Genomic DNA, 17,800 nt, shown 5'->3' with positions numbered 1-17,800 from the left:
ACCACCCCTTCGCAAGGACCACCCACGCACATTGTTTGCCCTGGTTGACCACGTCTTGCAGCAACACGGCGTTGCCTATTACAATTCGAAGTTCCTTTACTTACTATGTCACCTCCATGATGAACTAACCTGATCTATACTGTGGCTTCGTCCCCCATGATAGACAAATATGCGTCCGCCCGACGCACCATCCTTGAGAGACTATCCACATCGACAGAGGAAGCTATCCACCTCATCAGTCAAAAGTCGCTGGGTTCCAGATCCCCGTCGCAGGTCTGGCGCCATCTCCGCGCCATGATAGACACACATCACATGCCAGACATTACGCTTTGGTCCATCTGGTTGCTCAAACTTCCTCTGGAAGTTCAAATTCAACTTCTCCATATGACTTCAATCCCACTAGACGCCAGACTGAATATCGCAGACCAGGTTTACAACATTCTGCCCGCCCCACATACCCCCCCCCCCCCCCCCCCCCCCCGCCCCAAGATGGTCCTACAGAGTTCGCACAACTTGCTCCGCACATGTGAGCTGGCCAACGCCACCTGGCAGCCACCACCGTAACTCCTCTCCTACCAGCACTATTGCAACGACACCGTCGGAGAAACCTACAAACAAGAACCCCTCCACTGCCACTTCGACCTCAGCCAGCACAATGGATGACACCACGTGCTGTCCAAGTTGGTGTTATTTACATTCCAGCTTTGGCGACGTGGCTAAGAAATATCGTTCTCCATGCTCATTCCCAAACTAATAATGCGACCCAATTCAGGTGCTGCGGGCCGCGTTGCACCGCACAGACTCCTATCACTAAATACTTCTTCACCTCAAGCGCAAGGACACTTGTACATGAAAGACCCAGTGGATTGCCCTTCATTTCTAGTCGATACAGGGGCCGAGGTTAGTGTGATACCTTTGTCCGCAGGTATTAAATTCGAGCGTCAGCCTTGCCCCCTGCTTCGAGCTGCTAATAAGTCCCTGATCCAATCTCACAGAATAACTAATTTAAGTCTTAAACTGCAGGACATTAATACCCCCTTACAGTGGACTCTTGTTATCGTGGAGGTGGATGAACCTGTGCTTGGGGTAGGTATTCTCTTAGCCTACACACTGTCACCCAACCTACAACAAGGTACCACCGGTTCAGGCATCTCTTCCCTCTAATCTGAGTGTGCCACTCTATTGTGTGAGCTAGCTGAAACCGCTGTTGCAGTGCTCTCTCTTGGATCACACAATGACAAACTTCGGGACAGCTATGAAGCCCTCCATTTATGCATCACTGCCATGCAAGCCAAGCTCACGGACACTCATAAGCAGGTTGCCCAGCTGTCACACACAGCCACGCCCCCCACCCCGGGCACCGCTTCCTCGCACCTGTCGCTGACACTGCGTGACATTTCTACTGCTGGACAGAAGCTGTGCCTGATACACTACCAAGTACCCCACCGAGCTCTACAACAAGGACTACCAACGGATCATGGCCACTGCTACTGACCTGCCAGTCTGGGACACACAAGCGTGTGATTTACAGGTTAGTCATAGTCCATCAGGTGTGGTTCCATCATCCCCATCAGTGTTCGTGATCAGCAACGGTACTGTCCACAGAATCAATACCACAGAAGGCCCACCGTACGTGCAAAGGCTAGGCGTTTAAACCCGGAAAAACTTAAACACGCCACAGATATTATTTAGGAACTTTTAGACAGTAAAACTATTTGCCCTTCTTCTAGAAGTTGCTCATCACCCATTAATTTGGTGCCCAAGAAAGAAGGCACTTTCCGCCTCTGTTGTGACTATCGGGCGCTTAACACCAGAACAATTCTAGATAATTATCCCATACCAAGTATTCAAGACTATGCTTCCCAACTGCATGGGGCACAAATTTTCAGTGTAATGGACTGTCACAAGGTGTACTACCAACTGCCAATGGCACTAGCGGATGTTGAAAGATCCGCTATCACCACCCCGTTCAGGTTGTTCGAGTATTTGTTTATGCCATTTTGCCTTAAAAATGCTGCACAGACATGGTAATGGTTCATCGACTCATTAGTTGGAAAACTTGACTTTGCATATGCCTACCTGGACAACTTGTTAATTTTTTCTTCCTCCCTCGAGCAACATGAACTCCATTTAAATACAGTGTTCCAACTATTAAAAGCAAATGGTGTCACAGTGAACAATGCTAAGTCACAACTCCGCCGCACTAGTGTCACTTTTCCAGGCCACGGGGTTTCTGCCGACAGCATTCGCCCCATACCCAAATGGGTCAAGGCCATTAGTACGGTGCCATTGCCCAAAAATTTTCAGGGCCTCCACCACTTCCTTGGAATGGTAAACTACTACCGCAAACACATCCCCCTCACTGCCGACATACAAGCCCCACTGATGGGTGCTCTCACAGGAAAAAACACTTCAGGGTCTCGGGCAGTCACAGGGACTCCAGATATGCGTCGTGCATTTGATAACCTAAAGTCAGCCTTACAGATGGCCGTTAAGTTTGCTCACCTCATTCCTGATGCTCCCATCTCACTTACTACAGACGCGAGTGATACAGCAGTGGGGGCCGTACTTCAGCAACCTGTGTGTTGTGTTGTACAGCTGCTCAGATTTTTCTCCCACAAACTGTACGCTTCCCAACGTAAATGGGCAACCTTTGACCAGGGACTGTTTGCTATTTACGCTGCTATCAAATATTTCCAAGACTATATCAAAGGTCGCCATCTCGTGGTATTTACCGACCATGAACCATTGATATACACTTTCCGTAACCCAGGAAAAGACTCGTCCCCAAGACATTTTTGGCATATGGACCTCATATGTCAGTTTATGAATGACATACATTACGTCAGAGGGACAGACAATATCATTGCCGATTTTCTATCTCGTGTGTCGGTTTTATCTTGACAACTGGACCTCAGTGAACTCCCTAAATTGCAGACAGAGGATACTGAACTCGCTGCATTGCGCTCAGATGTTAAAACAGGACTCAAACTAGAGTGACAGACACTTCCTGGTTTTTCATCACCCATCTGGTGTGACATTTCAACAGCACACATACATCTGGTGATTCCTACACCTCTCTGCTGGGACATTATTAATAGTATCCATGACTTGGCACACCCTGGCATTCGCACCACCACACATCTGGTATCTGAACATTTCATTTGGCCCGGGGTGATAAAACAATGTCACAGTTGGGTGTGAGCATGTGTGGCTTCTCAGCACGCAAAAGTAGGAAGTAGGATGTCATGCATGGCCCCCCATGGGTACGTTCGATGTGGCAAAAAGAGGATTCCAGCACATACACATTGATATCATTGGGCCCTTACCCCCCTCGAGCCTCTTCTGTTACATACTCTCTGCCATTGACAGGTTTACCCGCTGGATAGAGGTAATTCTTCTCACTACTGTCACAGCCGATGCAGTGGCCCGAGCCCTTTTATTAATGTGGATCTCGCACTTCGGCAGCCCAGCTTCTATCACCACTGACGAGGGACGCCAGTTCGAGTCCGCCCTCTTCCGACAGCTTTGTGAACTCTGTGGAGTGAAACAATTTAGGACTACAGCATACCACCCCCAGAGCAATAGGCTTGTTGAACGCTGGCACCAAACGCTTAAAGCTTCCCTGATGTGCCACGGAAGTGAGTCGGCCGATGCCTTACCATGGGTAATGTTAGGTGTTCGGACCACGTACAAAGATGATCTTGGCGCATCCCTGGCATAAGTACTATACAGAGAACCCCTCACACTCCCAGCAGATCTAGTCGAGCCTTCACTTCCTCCAGATGAAATCTGCGACTCGACATTTGTCAGGCATGTCAAGGAGCTAATCAATAACATTTGCGTGCCTCCTTCTCGACTGCACTTGCTCCCTCCCGTACTTCTGTATAAGGACTTGGTGTCATGCACTCCCGTCATGGTGTGCGATGACACTGTCCGACCAGCACTCAGACCTCCATACTTGGGCCCGCACAGAGTCATATCGCGGCGTACCAACATGTTCGAAGTGCTCATTAATGGCACACCTCAAACGGTATCTGTCTGCCACCTCAAACTGGTGTGGTCTCTGGGAGAACTGCCCGATACCCCACCCAGTCAGCCCCAACCCCCTGATACACTCGCCTTGCACGAGGCATCTACCGACAGTCCGCGGATGAGTGACGCCCATTCCCAAACTTGTGACATTACCCATTTCCAGTCATGTGACAGTGCTAAAGGTGCATGTGACATTCCCATACAGAGTGATGCATGTGATGACTCCAACTCCTAAAGGCAGCCCCCTGCCTCTCCCCTGTTAGGATTCAGTGACATATCAGGGGCCAGCCCCAGAACGTGTGATGTTGCCGACGACAACTCGTGTGGAGATTCTGTCAGCCCGTGTATGGAAGTGGTAGTGAATGTGAACACAGATTTTATTTGCAGCTCTAAAGAGTTTTTTTGTTATGCAGCTGGATAATGTGTGTATCTTCTACGAACGAGCCAGCGTCCCCAATGACAACGTAACCCAAATTCATCTTCTCCAGTCTGTCTCATTGCTTCTTGGTACTAATCCATCAATGGTAAAAGTACTATGTACTGCAACAGGTATTCAGGTCCACTACCCCGGCTCCTCAAAACCTACCATCCCCTCCTCGGATCCCTTGACTGCTGTACGAGGATTCAGCCAGTCAGACAGGACCATCCGGCCCCCTTGCTGGCTCAAAGACTTCAGTTACTAATGTAATGTAATGTAAGGTATGGTTTCAGTTTAAACACTCACCCCCCCCCCCCCCCCCCCCCCCCGGGTGTTTCCTTTACATATATGCCCCAATATTTGTTTTTTGCTCAACACTCTAGGGGGGAGGGGGGGGGGGGTAATGTGGTGACTATCGACCAAGTTGCGTGTAATATCTTTGTTTTGGCAAGCTCTTTGTGGTAGTCTGTGGTTACGTGCGAAAGTGTACACACATGCACAGAGAATCCAGAATGTATATGACTGTATATGTGTGCTTCTGAGTAATAAAATAGCGCTTATTACATGTGTTATAGTGTGCATCATTGGATTCAGCAGTACTACAACACTAAAACCCACAAGTTGCTTTATGATTTACTGTCAAGTGCAGAAGGCACAGTGCAAAACTTATGAAGCTCCAATAATAATAATAAAATAATTAGTGAACTTTAACTTGAATTCAGATGTTCGTAGCAAACCCTGCTGACTGAGTGTGGTGCAAATACAATATTTCTTTTGAAAGGCAAGTAAACTTAAATTTATTTACTGAAAGGGATAAACTGTGGCTTATTCACTTCTAATTATGATCTTGAATAGTGGATAGTTGAGTACATGAGACAGAATTTGCCAGGAGAGTAATCCTGTGTGTTTTGGAACAATAAATCAACTCACTGAACACTTATTTCTTTTCAAATTACTTTCACCTACCAAAGAACTTATTTCTTTTCAAATTACTTTCACCTACCAAAGAATGGTAAGATAATACAGAGCCAGAAAGATAAAGACAGCAGAACCTCTTCTGTGAGCAGTGAGAAGTCTACTCTTGTACCTAATGGGTGCATGTAGAACACCTACTGGGGCATTGCTGATAATACTAGGCTTACTACCACAGGGCCAGCAGTAAGGATGGAAGATGCAAATACTGGCTCAAGTGAAGGGAAAATTTGGTAAATTAAAGGAGATATTGGATTCAAGGAAATGAAGGCATGGATTGACAGAGAGTGGCAAGAAATCTGGGACAGGGCAGAACAGGGAGGTGAACCTGACATTTGCTTTCTAATGTAAAAGAAAGATCAAGAATGTCATAATTCCTTGCAAACAAGGGAGCTATACCTGTTGGGAGATGGTCTATATCTCAGCTACTTACTGAAAAAATACACCAAAGAATGTGGAGCAATCAGTACGTGGATCACGTCATTAGACAAGCTATTACAGACCAGGAAAATAACATGTTTGGCAATACAATAGCCCACAACATATAAATGGGGAGTTTTGGCACAATCTGAACTTGCTGACAGCTAAAGTATCAGCTTGTAAACTGCAAACCAACATGGGTAAGAGTGAACCAAGAAGAGGCCACACATCATGGCAAAGAGAGACACCATAACAGAACATCCACCTACAACAACCTTCTGGAGATGAGCATCAGCAATGTCTAGGATGGAATTCCTGGGACCCTGACAGCCATCTTGAAATAGCACAGTCCCTATGAATGCTGAGTTGTGCTTCAGTGCTGCAGGGGCTAACTATTCAGACTATGAGGAAATCTGGTTTCATTCTGATGCCAGTACAGCAGTGTAATGTAGTGCTTTGTAGTATAGTCTAGTCTGAAATTAAAAAAATTGTGATGTAGCAATATATAGCATAGTACAGTAGACCAACATCATGTGTCTTCTGGATTCTAGATGAACATGTATCCGTCTGCCAGATGCACAATGGGTAGTTATAGGTTTTTAAAATTATTTATATATTGTTTTTAAATAGATATTTTACTAATTTTTTTCCTTAAACATCACAATGCTTAGGTATATTAACTCATCTGAAGATATATTAAAATATTAACTGTTATTTTCATACATTCTAATTCCTGTGCAACATTTGGTCTGTTCTTGTATCTAGGTAACAGGCTAAAAGAAAATAGCAAATAAACAAACAATAAGTAAATAGTACTACTGGCAGCAGCAGCAGCTATTGTGTCCAGCCTGAAGGCCACTTTGATGAAGCACACCATTCTAGTCTGATCTCTGTTTACAACTTCCACTCCCCTCCTCCTTTCCCACTATTAACTAATTGACTATTTCTTAGCAGTCCTGTCTTTTACTCAAATTGTACCACACATTTTTTTCTGCCCAATTCACTTCAGTACCACTTTATCAATTATTGAATATACCCATCAAATATTCAGCATTCTTGTACTGAATCACATTTGGAAAGCTTTTGTTCTCTCCCTGACACCCTGCTGATTACACGAATCCAGGCTGCAGTTCGGCAGGTACAATGCGGGTGAGAGGTTGTGTTGCGTGGAGTGTGTGAGAAGAGAAAAAAAGTGGAGAGTGGAGAGGGAGGGTTGCGTAATGATGGATGATGGCATGGAGGGAGGCAGCAGGTGGATGAGATAGGAATGTGGGAGGGACAGGCGGAACGTGAATAGTACATGAATGTGACACACTCCCACAAAAACCAGTTAGTTTGTGCAGTGATGTGCAGTGTTGTGAGGGAGTGAATTTGGAGGGAGCAACATAATAGAGGAAAGGGAAACTGCGGCGAAGATGGTGTGAGTGCAGGGGTTACAGTCCGCAGCACAGTCTTGGGTACCCTCCCATGCTAATCTGTTAACAAGTCATCTACAGGAAGTCTTCATAGCCTTCATAAATCCCAAGTCCCTCGCCTGGTTCAGGTTCATGATCCAGATGCAGGGTCTAAACGCTCTAGCCTCATTTCTCCAATGCCTCAATTCTTCCTCACCCACTTGCTTCACCCGGTCCTCCTCAGTCCAATGTACCCTTTTCCTGGACATTGACTTCCAGCTCTCTGATGGATCCATCCACATTTATATCCAAATCAAGCCCATTAACCATCAACAGTACCTGCAATCTGACAGTTGTCATCCTTTGCACACCACAAAAATCACTCTCATATAATGTGGCCACCCTTCTCCAATATGGTGTGACCATACTTGTCCAATATGCTGAAGGTGTCATTAAGGCTTTTACAGACAGGAACTATTCCCCAAACCTAGTCCACAAACAGGCAACATCCTTGCCACAGTGGATACACCGGTTCCCATCAGATCACCGAAGTTAAGTGCTGTCGGGCATGGCCAGCACTTGGATGGGTGACCATCCAGGCCGCCATGTGCTGTTGCCATTTTTCGGGGTGCACTCAGCCTCATGATGTCAACTGAGGAGCTACTCGACTGAATAGTAGTGGCTCCGGTCAAAGAAGACCATCATAACGACCGGGAGAGCTGTGTGCTGACCACACACCCCTCCTATCTGCATCCTCAACTGAGGATGACACAGTGGTCGGATGGTCCTGATGGGCCACTTGTAGCCTTAAGACAGAGTGCTACCTCGTCCACAAACAGATTTCCCATGCCATTTCCTCAAATGCCCTAATCCTCCCACTGCCTCCAACAATCAGCTGCAAAGGAATAAATTCCTCATCATCCAGTATAATCCTGGACTGAGACAACTGAACTATATTCTTTGCCAGGGCTTCAGCCATCTACCACCATAACAAGCAATGAGGGACATCCTCCCTGCAGTCCTTCCCATCTTACCTAAAGAGGTAATCTGCTAACCACATAATCTACAAAATATCCTAGTCCAACCCCATGCTGCATCCACTCCCAACATCCTGCAACATGGGTTGTATCCCTGAGGAAGCTACAGATGCAAGACCTGTCCAATTCACCAGCCAGCAGAACCTACTCTTGTCCAGTGACAGACTTATCCTATCTCAACAAAGGCAGGGCCACCCGTGAAAACAGCCACACCATATACCGACCCTGCTGCAATTTCTGCACAGGATTTTATGTGGGTAGTACTAGCATCAAGCACATCAGTGCGTAGCATCAACAGGTTAGTATTCATCACGAACGTGGTTTTGCAGTCAGTGCAATTTTTACAAATGCAGAGTTGGCAGATGCCCATTTGATGTATGGATTAGCACGGGGCAACAGCCGTGGCGTGGTACGTTTGTATCGAGACAGATTTCCAGAATGAAGGTGTCCTGACAGGAAGACGTTCAAAGTAATTGATCGACATCTTAGGGAGCACGGAACATTCCAGCCTATGACTCGCGACTGGGGAAGACCTAGAACGATGAGGAAACCTGCAATGGATGAGGCAATTCTTCGTGCAGTTGACGGTAACCCTAATGTCAGCGTCAGAGAAGTTGCTGCTGTACAAGGTAACGTTGACCACGTCACTGTATGGAGAGTGCTATGGGAGAACCAGTTGTTTCCGTACCATGTACAGCATGTGCAGGCACTATCAGCAGCTGATTGGCCTCCACAGGTACACTTCTGTGAATGGTTCATCCAACACTGTGTCAATCCTCATTTCAGTGCAAATGTTCTCTTTACGGATGAGGCTTCATTCCAACGTGATCAAATTGCAAATTTTCACAATCAACATGTGTGGGCTGACGAGAATCAGCACACAATTGTGCAATCACGTCATCAACACAGATTTTCTGTGAATGTTTGGGCAGGCATTGTTGGTGATTTATTGATTGGCCCCCATGTTCTTCCACCTACGCTCAATGGAGCACGTTATCATGATTTCATACAGGATACTCTACCTGTGCTGCTAGAACATGTACCTTTACAAGTATGACACAACATGTGGTTCATGCACGATGGAGCTCCTGCACATTTCAGTCGAAGTGTTCGTACGCTTCTCAACAACAGATTCGGTGACCGATGGATTGGTAGAGGCGGACCAATTCCATGGCCTCCACACTCTCCTGACCTCAACCCTCTTGACTTTCATTTATGGGGGGCATTTGAAAGCTCTTGTCTACACAACCCCGGTACCAAATGCAGAGACTCTTCGTGCTCGCATTGTGGATGGCTGTGATACAATACGCCATTCTCCAGGGCTACATCAGCGCATCAGGGATTCCATGCGACGGAGGGTGGATGCATGCATCCTCGCTAACGGAGGAAATTTTGAACATTTCCTGTAACAAAGTGTTTGAAGTCACGCTGGTACGTTCTGTTGCTGTGTGTTTCCATTCCATGATTAATGTGATTTGAAGAGAAGTAATAAAATGAGCTCTAACATGGAAAGTAAGCATTTCCGGACACATGTCCACATAACATATTTTCTTTCTTTGTGTGCGAGGAATGTTTCCTCAAAGTTTGGCGGTACCTTTTTGTAATACCCTGTATAAAGGAGACCACATACAGAATTCTGAGTCCCATCTCCGAGTACTGCTTGAGTGTTTGGGATCCCCATCATGTCAGATTAAAGGAAAACATTGAAGCAACTTAGAGGCATGCCGCTAGATTTGCTATTGTAGGTTCAATCTGCACATGAGTATTACGAAGATGCTCCCTGAACTCAGGTAGGAATTCCTGGAGGGAAGACAATGTTCTTTTTATGAAACACTATTGATAATGTTTAGAGAAACAGCATTTGTGACTGACTGCAGAATTATTCTACCACCATCAATGTACATCTTGCAGGTGAGGTGGACCACAAAAAATGGATAAGAGGAATTAGGCTATGTAGAGGAATTACAGCATATAGACAGTTATTTTTGCAAGTGGAACAGGGAAAGGAATGACTAGCAGAGGTAGAAGAGACGTTAATGTAGACTAATGTAGAATAGAATGTGATGGGTGGTTGTGTAGAATAGGTATTGCACCTAGCTCTTGACCTTCAGCATACTGGGCAAGTTAAGTGCTCATCATTGCAGATGCACCATCCACAAGTGGCCAACTGTATGGAAGACAGATTTTTTTCCCAGAAGGGATAGCAGCTATCAAAATGGCGGTAATATTGATGACTAGCAGACTTGATATGAACAGAGATCAACTTTCAGAAAGATGACTCGTTGCACTATGGAGGAGCAAATGAAGAGGATAGCCGATAACATGTTAAGACTGTGGGGCTGGGTGCATATAATTGAAAATGCACTAGATAATGGAGTTGTGATTTTGGGTAGCTAGGAAGAGAGATGACACACAAACCATGGCCATGGTACAGTTTTGTTTGTATATTGCTCACTTATAGGAGAAACAATTAATGACAAGAGTGTAGCTTGTTAGGTGTGTAAGGAATGAGATGGTGGGTTTGGAGTTGATAGGACATTGTAAAGGTAGTGGGTCATAGGTGGTGATGATGTAAAGGGAAATGTGGTGTCAATGGACCCAAGTGGTAATGAGGTGACGTGGTAGAGGGCCAAAGAAGAAAGTGGTTTGTGTCTCTGATACGGAAAGTTAGGCTGTGGGTAATGGGTTGGAGGTATTTCTAATGATCTGAGTAGGTGCTGAAGCTTATGCTGGACTTCTGGGATGGGATTATTGCAACAGGATTTGAAGCTGGAAGGGAGACAGTTGGCATACAACTCCTGTCAAGTAATCACTGTGGTTCATCATCACAGTGGTGGAGCTCTTGCCTGCAGGTAGAGTGATCAAATTAGGTGTGCCTTAATGTTCTGGGTGATTTCTTTCCTTCAAAAAGAGACCTATGTTTTTGGGAGGGGTTTGAGAAAAAAGGATAAGGCCAGATTGAAGGTAAGAAATTTCTGGAAGGTAACCAAGGGTACATTGGACAGGAATAGGGAACAGTCACAGTAGGACAGAGGAATGAACTGGGAGACACAAGGTTCCATATTGGATTTTGGTTAGTTTTGGTCAGAGATGTTAGTGTCAGAAAGTGTTTCCGCTATAGGGATTGGGAGAAGGTGAGTAGGTCTTTGACCAGTTCTGCTTTATTGAATTTCAGCCCTATGTATAGGACCAACATTTGTGAGGCTGAGGTTTTTGGTAGACAATAACTCTTATGAATTAGGTACAAGTAATTGTAACATCACCCGAAAGAGGGTCATAGACAGACAGTGCAGGTACTAAGGAGGAATAAAACAATACTGCTTGCTACTCCTGTGTTAGTAATATTCCCATTCTCCCCCCCTCCCCCCCCCCCCCCCATTTTCTTTCTGTTTTGAATTTTTGTTCAGAAATAAATTTGTTGTTGTTGTCTTCAGTCCTGAGACTGGTTTGATGCAGCTCTCCATGCTACTCTATCCTGTGCAACCTTTTTCATCTCCCAGTACCTACTGCAACCTACTTCCTTCTGAATCTGCTTAGTGTATTCATCTCTTGGTCTCCCTCTACGATTTTTACCCTCCACGCTGCCCTCCAATACTAAATTGGTGATCCCTTGATGCCTCAGAACATGTCCTACCAACCAATCCCTTCTTCTGGTCAAGTTGTGCCACAAACTTCTCTTCTCCCCAATCCTATTCAATACTTCCTCATTAGTTGTGTGATCTACCCATCTAATCTTCAGCATTCTTCTGTAGCACCACATTTCGAAAGCTTCTATTCTCTTCTTGTCCAAACTATTTATCGCCCATGTTTCACTTCCATACATGGCTACACTCCATACGAATACTTTCAGAAATGACTTCCTGACACTTAAATCAATACTGGATGTTAACAAATTTCTCTTCTTCAGAAACGCTTTCCTTGCCATTGCCAGCCTACATTTTATATCCTCTCTACTTCGACCATCATCAGTTATTTTGCTCCCCAAATAGCAAAACTCCTTTACTACTTTAAGTGCCTCATTTCCTACTCTAATTCCCTCAGCATCACCCGACTTAATTAGACTACATTCCATTATCCTTGTTTTGCTTTTGTTGATGTTCATCTTATATCCTCCTTTCAAGACACTGTCCATTCCATTCAACTGCTCTTCCAAGTCCTTGGCTGTCTCTGACAGAATTACAATGTCATCGGCGAACCTCAAAGTTTTTATTTCTTCTCCATGAATTTTAATACCTACTCCGAATTTTTCTTTTGTTTCCTTTACTGCTTGCTCAATATACAGATTGAACAACATCGGGGAGAGGCTACAACCCTGTCTTACTCCCTTCCCAACCACTGCTTCCCTTTCATATCCCTCGACTCTTATAACTGCCATCTGGTTTCTGTACAAATTGTAAATAGCCTTTCGCTCCCTGTATTTTACCCCTGCCACCTTTAGAATTTGAAAGAGAGTATTCCAGTCAACATTGTCAAAAGCTTTCTCTAAGTCTACAAATGCTAGAAACATAGGTTTGCCTTTCCTTAATCTTTCTTCTAAGATAAGTCGTAAGGTCAGTATTGCCTCACGTGTTCCAGTGTTTCTACGGAATCCAAACTGATCTTCCCCGAGGTTGGCTTCTACTAGTTTTTCCATTCGTCTGTAAAGAATTCATGTTAGTATTTTGCAGCTGTGACTTATTAAGCTGATAGTTCGGTAATTTTCACATCTGTCAACACCTGCTTTCTTTGGGATTGGAATTATTATATTCTTCTTGAAGTCTGAGGGTATTTCGCCTGTTTCATACATCTTGCTCACCAGATGGTAGAGTTTTGTCAGGACTGGCTCTCCCACGGCCGTCAGTAGTTCCAATGGAATATTGTCTACTCCGGGGGCCTTGTTTCGACTCAGGTCTTTCAGTGCTCTGTCAAACTCTTCACGCAGTATCATATCTCCCATTTCATCTTCATCTACATCCTCTTCCATTTCCATAATATTGTCCTCAAGTACATCGCCCTTGTATAGACCCTCTATATACTCCTTCCACCTTTCTGCTTTCCCTTCTTTGCTTAGAACTGGGTTTCCATCTGTGCTCTTTATATTCATACAAGTCGTTCTCTTATCTCCAAAGGTCTCTTTAATTTTCCTGTAGGCGGTATCTATCTTACCCCTAGTGAGATAGGCCTCTACATCCTTACATTTGTCCTCTAGCCATCCCTGCTTAGCCATTTTGCACTTCCTGTCGATCTCATTTTTGAGACGTTTGTATTCCTTTTTGCCTGTTTCACTTACTGCATTTTTATATTTTCTCCTTTCATCAATTAAATTCAATATTTCTTCTGTTACCCAAGGATTTCTACTAGCCCTCGTCTTTTTACCTACTTGATCCTCTGCTGCCTTCACTACTTCATCCCTCAAAGCTACCCATTCTTCTTCTACTGTATTTCTTTCCCCCATTCCTGTCAATTGCTCCCTTACGCTCTCCCTGAATCTCTGTACAACCTCCAGTTCTTTTAGTTTATCCAGGTCCCATCTCCTTAAATTCCCACCTTTTTGCAGTTTCTTCAGTTTTAATCTACAGGTCATAACCAATAGATTGTGGTCAGAGTCCACATCTGCCCCTGGAAATGTCTTACAATTTAAAACCTGGTTCCTAAATCTCTGTCTTACCATTATATAATCTATCTGATACCTTTTAGTATCTCCAGGGTTCTTCCATGTATACAACCTTCTTTCATGATTCTTAAACCAAGTGTTAGTTATGATTATGTTGTGCTCTGTGCAAAATTCTACCAGGCGGCTTCCTCTTTCATTTCTGTCCCCCAATCCATATTCACCTACTATGTTTCCTTCTCTCCCTTTTCCTACACTCGAATTCCAGTCACCCATGACTATTAAATTTTCGTCTCCCTTCACAATCTGAATAATTTCTTTTATTTCATCATACATTTCTTCAATTTCTTCGTCATCTGCAGAGCTAGTTGGCATATAAACTTGTACTACTGTAGTAGGTGTGGGCTTCGTATCTATCTTGGCCACAATAATGCGTTCACTATGCTGTTTGTAGTAGCTTACCCGCATTCCTATTTTCCTATTCATTATTAAACCTACTCCTGCATTACCCCTATTTGATTTTGTGTTTATAACCCTGTAGTCACCTGACCAGAAGTCTTGTTCCTCCTGCCACCGAACTTCACTAATTCCCACTATATCTAACTTCAACCTATCCATTTCCCTTTTTAAATTTTCTAACCTACCTGCCTGATTAAGGGATCTGACATTCCACGCTCCGATCCGTAGAACGCCAGTTTTCTTTCTCCTGATAACGACATCCTCTTGAGTAGTCCCCGCCCGGAGATCCGAATGGGGGACTATTTTACCTCCGGAATATTTTACCCAAGAGGACGCCATCATCATGTAATCATACAGTAAAGCTGCATGCCCTCGGGAAAAATTACGGCTGTAGTTTCCCCTTGCTTTCAGCCGTTCGCAGTACCAGCACAGCAAGGCCGTTTTGGTTATTGTTACAAGGCCAGATCAGTCAATCATCCAGACTGTTGCCCTTGCAACTACTGAAAAGGCTGCTGCCCCTCTTCAGGAACCACACGTTTGTCTGGCCTCTCAACAGATACCCCTCCGTTGTGGTTGCACCTACGGTACGGCTATCTGTATCGCTGAGGCACGCAAGCCTCCCCACCAACGGCAAGGTCCATGGTTCATGGGGGGAAAAATTTATAGTTTCCAAATATCATCAGGTGGTTGATTATGAGTACTTCTGTTAGTCCTCCAAAATTTCTTATTGGTGTAACTCCATTATTTTCACACTTTTATTAATACGTACTTTAGCAAGTATTGCTACACTATTACATAGAAATATTCAAAATTTCTCATTAATTAAAAAATACAATAATACCCACCTGTGGAAGTTTCTTGACTTTTGGCAAGTGTATTCCACCAACTTCAATTATACTTGGCACATATGGTCTTGGAGAATTGATAACAGGATGTGTATTGATGAGCAGCAGACTGGTGTTGTATGCTATGCTACTAAGCCTTGGAATGGATAAACCAAAATGGTACCAAGCCACTAATTCTGAAGGTATGTCATACATAATGTAAAATACTGCCTTTGTCCATAAATACATTAGAGTGTTTGAAATTCTCTCAAAAAAGTTCATATTATTTGTAAGCGGCAGAAACATATTTGCAATATATGCTGGACTGTCAGGATTTCCAAATCGATCAAGAGACGTTGGAATAGGGACACAGGAGCTTAATGCTATATGGGGAGCACCAAACTTGTGTACAAAGGGCAACACACAGTCAGAGTTGAAAAGCTCTGTAACAATGAGATCAAACTTCTCATCGGATTTCATAAGTTCTTGCATTGGTTTAGAGCCAAGAACTTCTGCACACTGGAAAACACCTCCCAACCCAAAGAAAAATGCAGTGATATAAGCCTTCAGAGGCAACAGTGTAAAAAATGGTGGAATAGCATTTGTGGCATAATCCTGATGCCTAGAGCCAAGCAAACTTACATCTGTGAAATTAGGGGGTGGATCTTTCAGTGGGAAGTGGCTGTATACGACAACATCATGTCCTACTGCAGTGAGGTAACGCAAGTAAGGTTCAAATGCCATGAAATGACTTTTACCAATGTGTGGCAGTAGAACAAGTACTCTGCCAGTTTTTACTTCCTCTGGTGACCATATTACCAGTAGAAGAAACACAAGAAGGTGAGATGGCCATCTATCACACATCTGAAATAGATAAAGAAAAAACTGTAAACATGAAACAATATTTTACCTGGTAGTTGTATTTAAAATCAATTGCTTACTTTCTCAGTGATCGTATCCTTTTCTCTTCCACAGAGCTCAATTTTTTTTCAAACTGAAGTGCCTAATCAATCATTACTTTTTCTTCCAGCATTGGAAATGTGCCAGCTTAAGCCTGAGGTCAATGTAATAACATAAAATTATTAGTCCTGAAAGAAACACCATTTTTAATTACTTAAAAGAACAGGTACATGCTCTCCGTTACAGTATATGCAATAAATATGAAAGTAAACTAGTAAATTTAATTAACATTATGCTGAAAGTACCTCTCAAAAAGAATTTTATGATTTTATGTTGTCACAGAAATCAGACTAACTAACAAATTTAAATAGTTTTTGGGGTATGAAATTCACAAACTAAAAGTTTTTGTTTGTGTATGTTACAGATGATATGAAGACTACAGAACAGTAATAGCTGTTTAAGGACAGAAAGAAATGTTTATGGTTAAATGCCTTGCTATTGATGATGTCATTAGAGATGGAGCACAAGTTCAAATATTGAAAATATCAGGAAGGAAATCGGCTGTGCTCTTTGAATCCATCCCCACATCCATGATAAGTACTTTATGGAAATAATGAAAAACCTAAATGTGTTGGCAACAATGGGTTTTGACTCACAAGCCCAGCCATAACATTAAAGGAAAGGAGTAATGTTTTACATGATTTATTCAGATCAAACATTACACTCAGTTTCAAACTAATTACCGAACACAGTATGGGAAGTAACCCCATGGCCATCGTTATACCACTGGTTCAGCAATTTCATATATACAAGGTGTATGAGAAAAGTAATGAGACTGACAACACTGTGAGCAATCTGGCAAAACCGTGTTGCTCTGCTTGTGTAGTCTGGTGTGTTCATCCCTTCCACGTACTTAGTCCAAGTTCCAGCTCTGCACTGCCATCACGTGATTTTTGAGAGCGCCATCATCAGTGAAGTTGTGTTTTTGTTATGAGTACAAATATGGAGCAGCAGAATTTAGAGCAACATTATGCCATCAAGTTTTGTTTTAAATTTGGGGACACTGTGAGTGTGACTTTCGAAGAGTTGAAACAGGCCTGTGGGTAACATTCCTTATAAAGATCACAAGTTTTCTGCTGCCAAAATCATTTCTGGAAGGCTGAGAACAGGTTGAAGATGAATCTCACTCAGCCGGCCGGGGTGGCCTGCAGTTCTAGGCGCTACAGTCTGGAACAGCATGACCGCTAAGGTCGCAGGTTCGAATCCTGCCTCGGGCATGGATGTGTGTGATGTCCTTAGGTTAATTAGGTTTAAGTAGTTCTAAGTTATAGGGCACTGATGACCTCAGCAGTTGAGTCCCATAGTGCTCAGAGCCATTCTGAATCTCACTCAGGCCGGCCGAAGTGGCCGTGCGGTTAAAGGCGCTGCAGCCTGGAACCGCAAGACCGCTACGGTCGCAGGTTCGAATCCTGCTTCGGGCATGGATGTTCGTGATGTCCTTAGGTTAGTTAGGTTTAACTAGTTCTAAGTTCTAGGGGACTAATGACCTCAGCAGTTGAGTCCCATAGTGCTCAGAGCCATTTGAATCTCACTCAGGGAGATTTTCAATTTCAGAAACTGACAAAAACATCAAATATGTGCATGCTCTTGTGAGATCAGACCAATGTTTACTAATAACACTTTCACTGTTCATCGAATTTTGACCAAAGTTTTGTACATGTGAAACACTTGGGCCAAAACTGTGCCGAAAA

General features: G+C 43.8%; 1 protein-coding gene and 1 pseudogene across 3 annotated transcripts in view; one reads left to right on the top strand and one right to left on the bottom strand.

Annotated features, from left to right (window-relative positions):
• The window catches only part of LOC126482316 (UDP-glycosyltransferase UGT5-like), a 64,150-nt gene that overhangs the window by 18,471 nt on the left and 27,879 nt on the right, over positions 1-17,800 (bottom strand). For 2 of the 3 annotated variants that reach the window (XM_050106356.1, XM_050106355.1), the window contains exons 2-3: positions 16,091-16,237; positions 15,171-16,013 (exon numbers count right to left, since the gene is read on the bottom strand). In XM_050106356.1, coding sequence (XP_049962313.1) covers positions 15,171-16,013 — 843 coding nt within the window. In that variant the 5' untranslated portion in view covers positions 16,091-16,237. The remainder of the gene's footprint in view (positions 1-15,170; positions 16,014-16,090; positions 16,238-17,800) is intronic. The other variant, XM_050106357.1, reaches the window with a different exon arrangement.
• LOC126482582 (5S ribosomal RNA) lies at positions 7,741-7,858 on the top strand (annotated as a pseudogene).

This window comes from Schistocerca serialis, chromosome 5, assembly GCF_023864345.2.
Source record: "Schistocerca serialis cubense isolate TAMUIC-IGC-003099 chromosome 5, iqSchSeri2.2, whole genome shotgun sequence".
Classification (NCBI taxonomy): domain Eukaryota; kingdom Metazoa; phylum Arthropoda; class Insecta; order Orthoptera; family Acrididae; genus Schistocerca; species Schistocerca serialis.
This window is presented reverse-complemented; position numbering and strand designations above follow the sequence as displayed.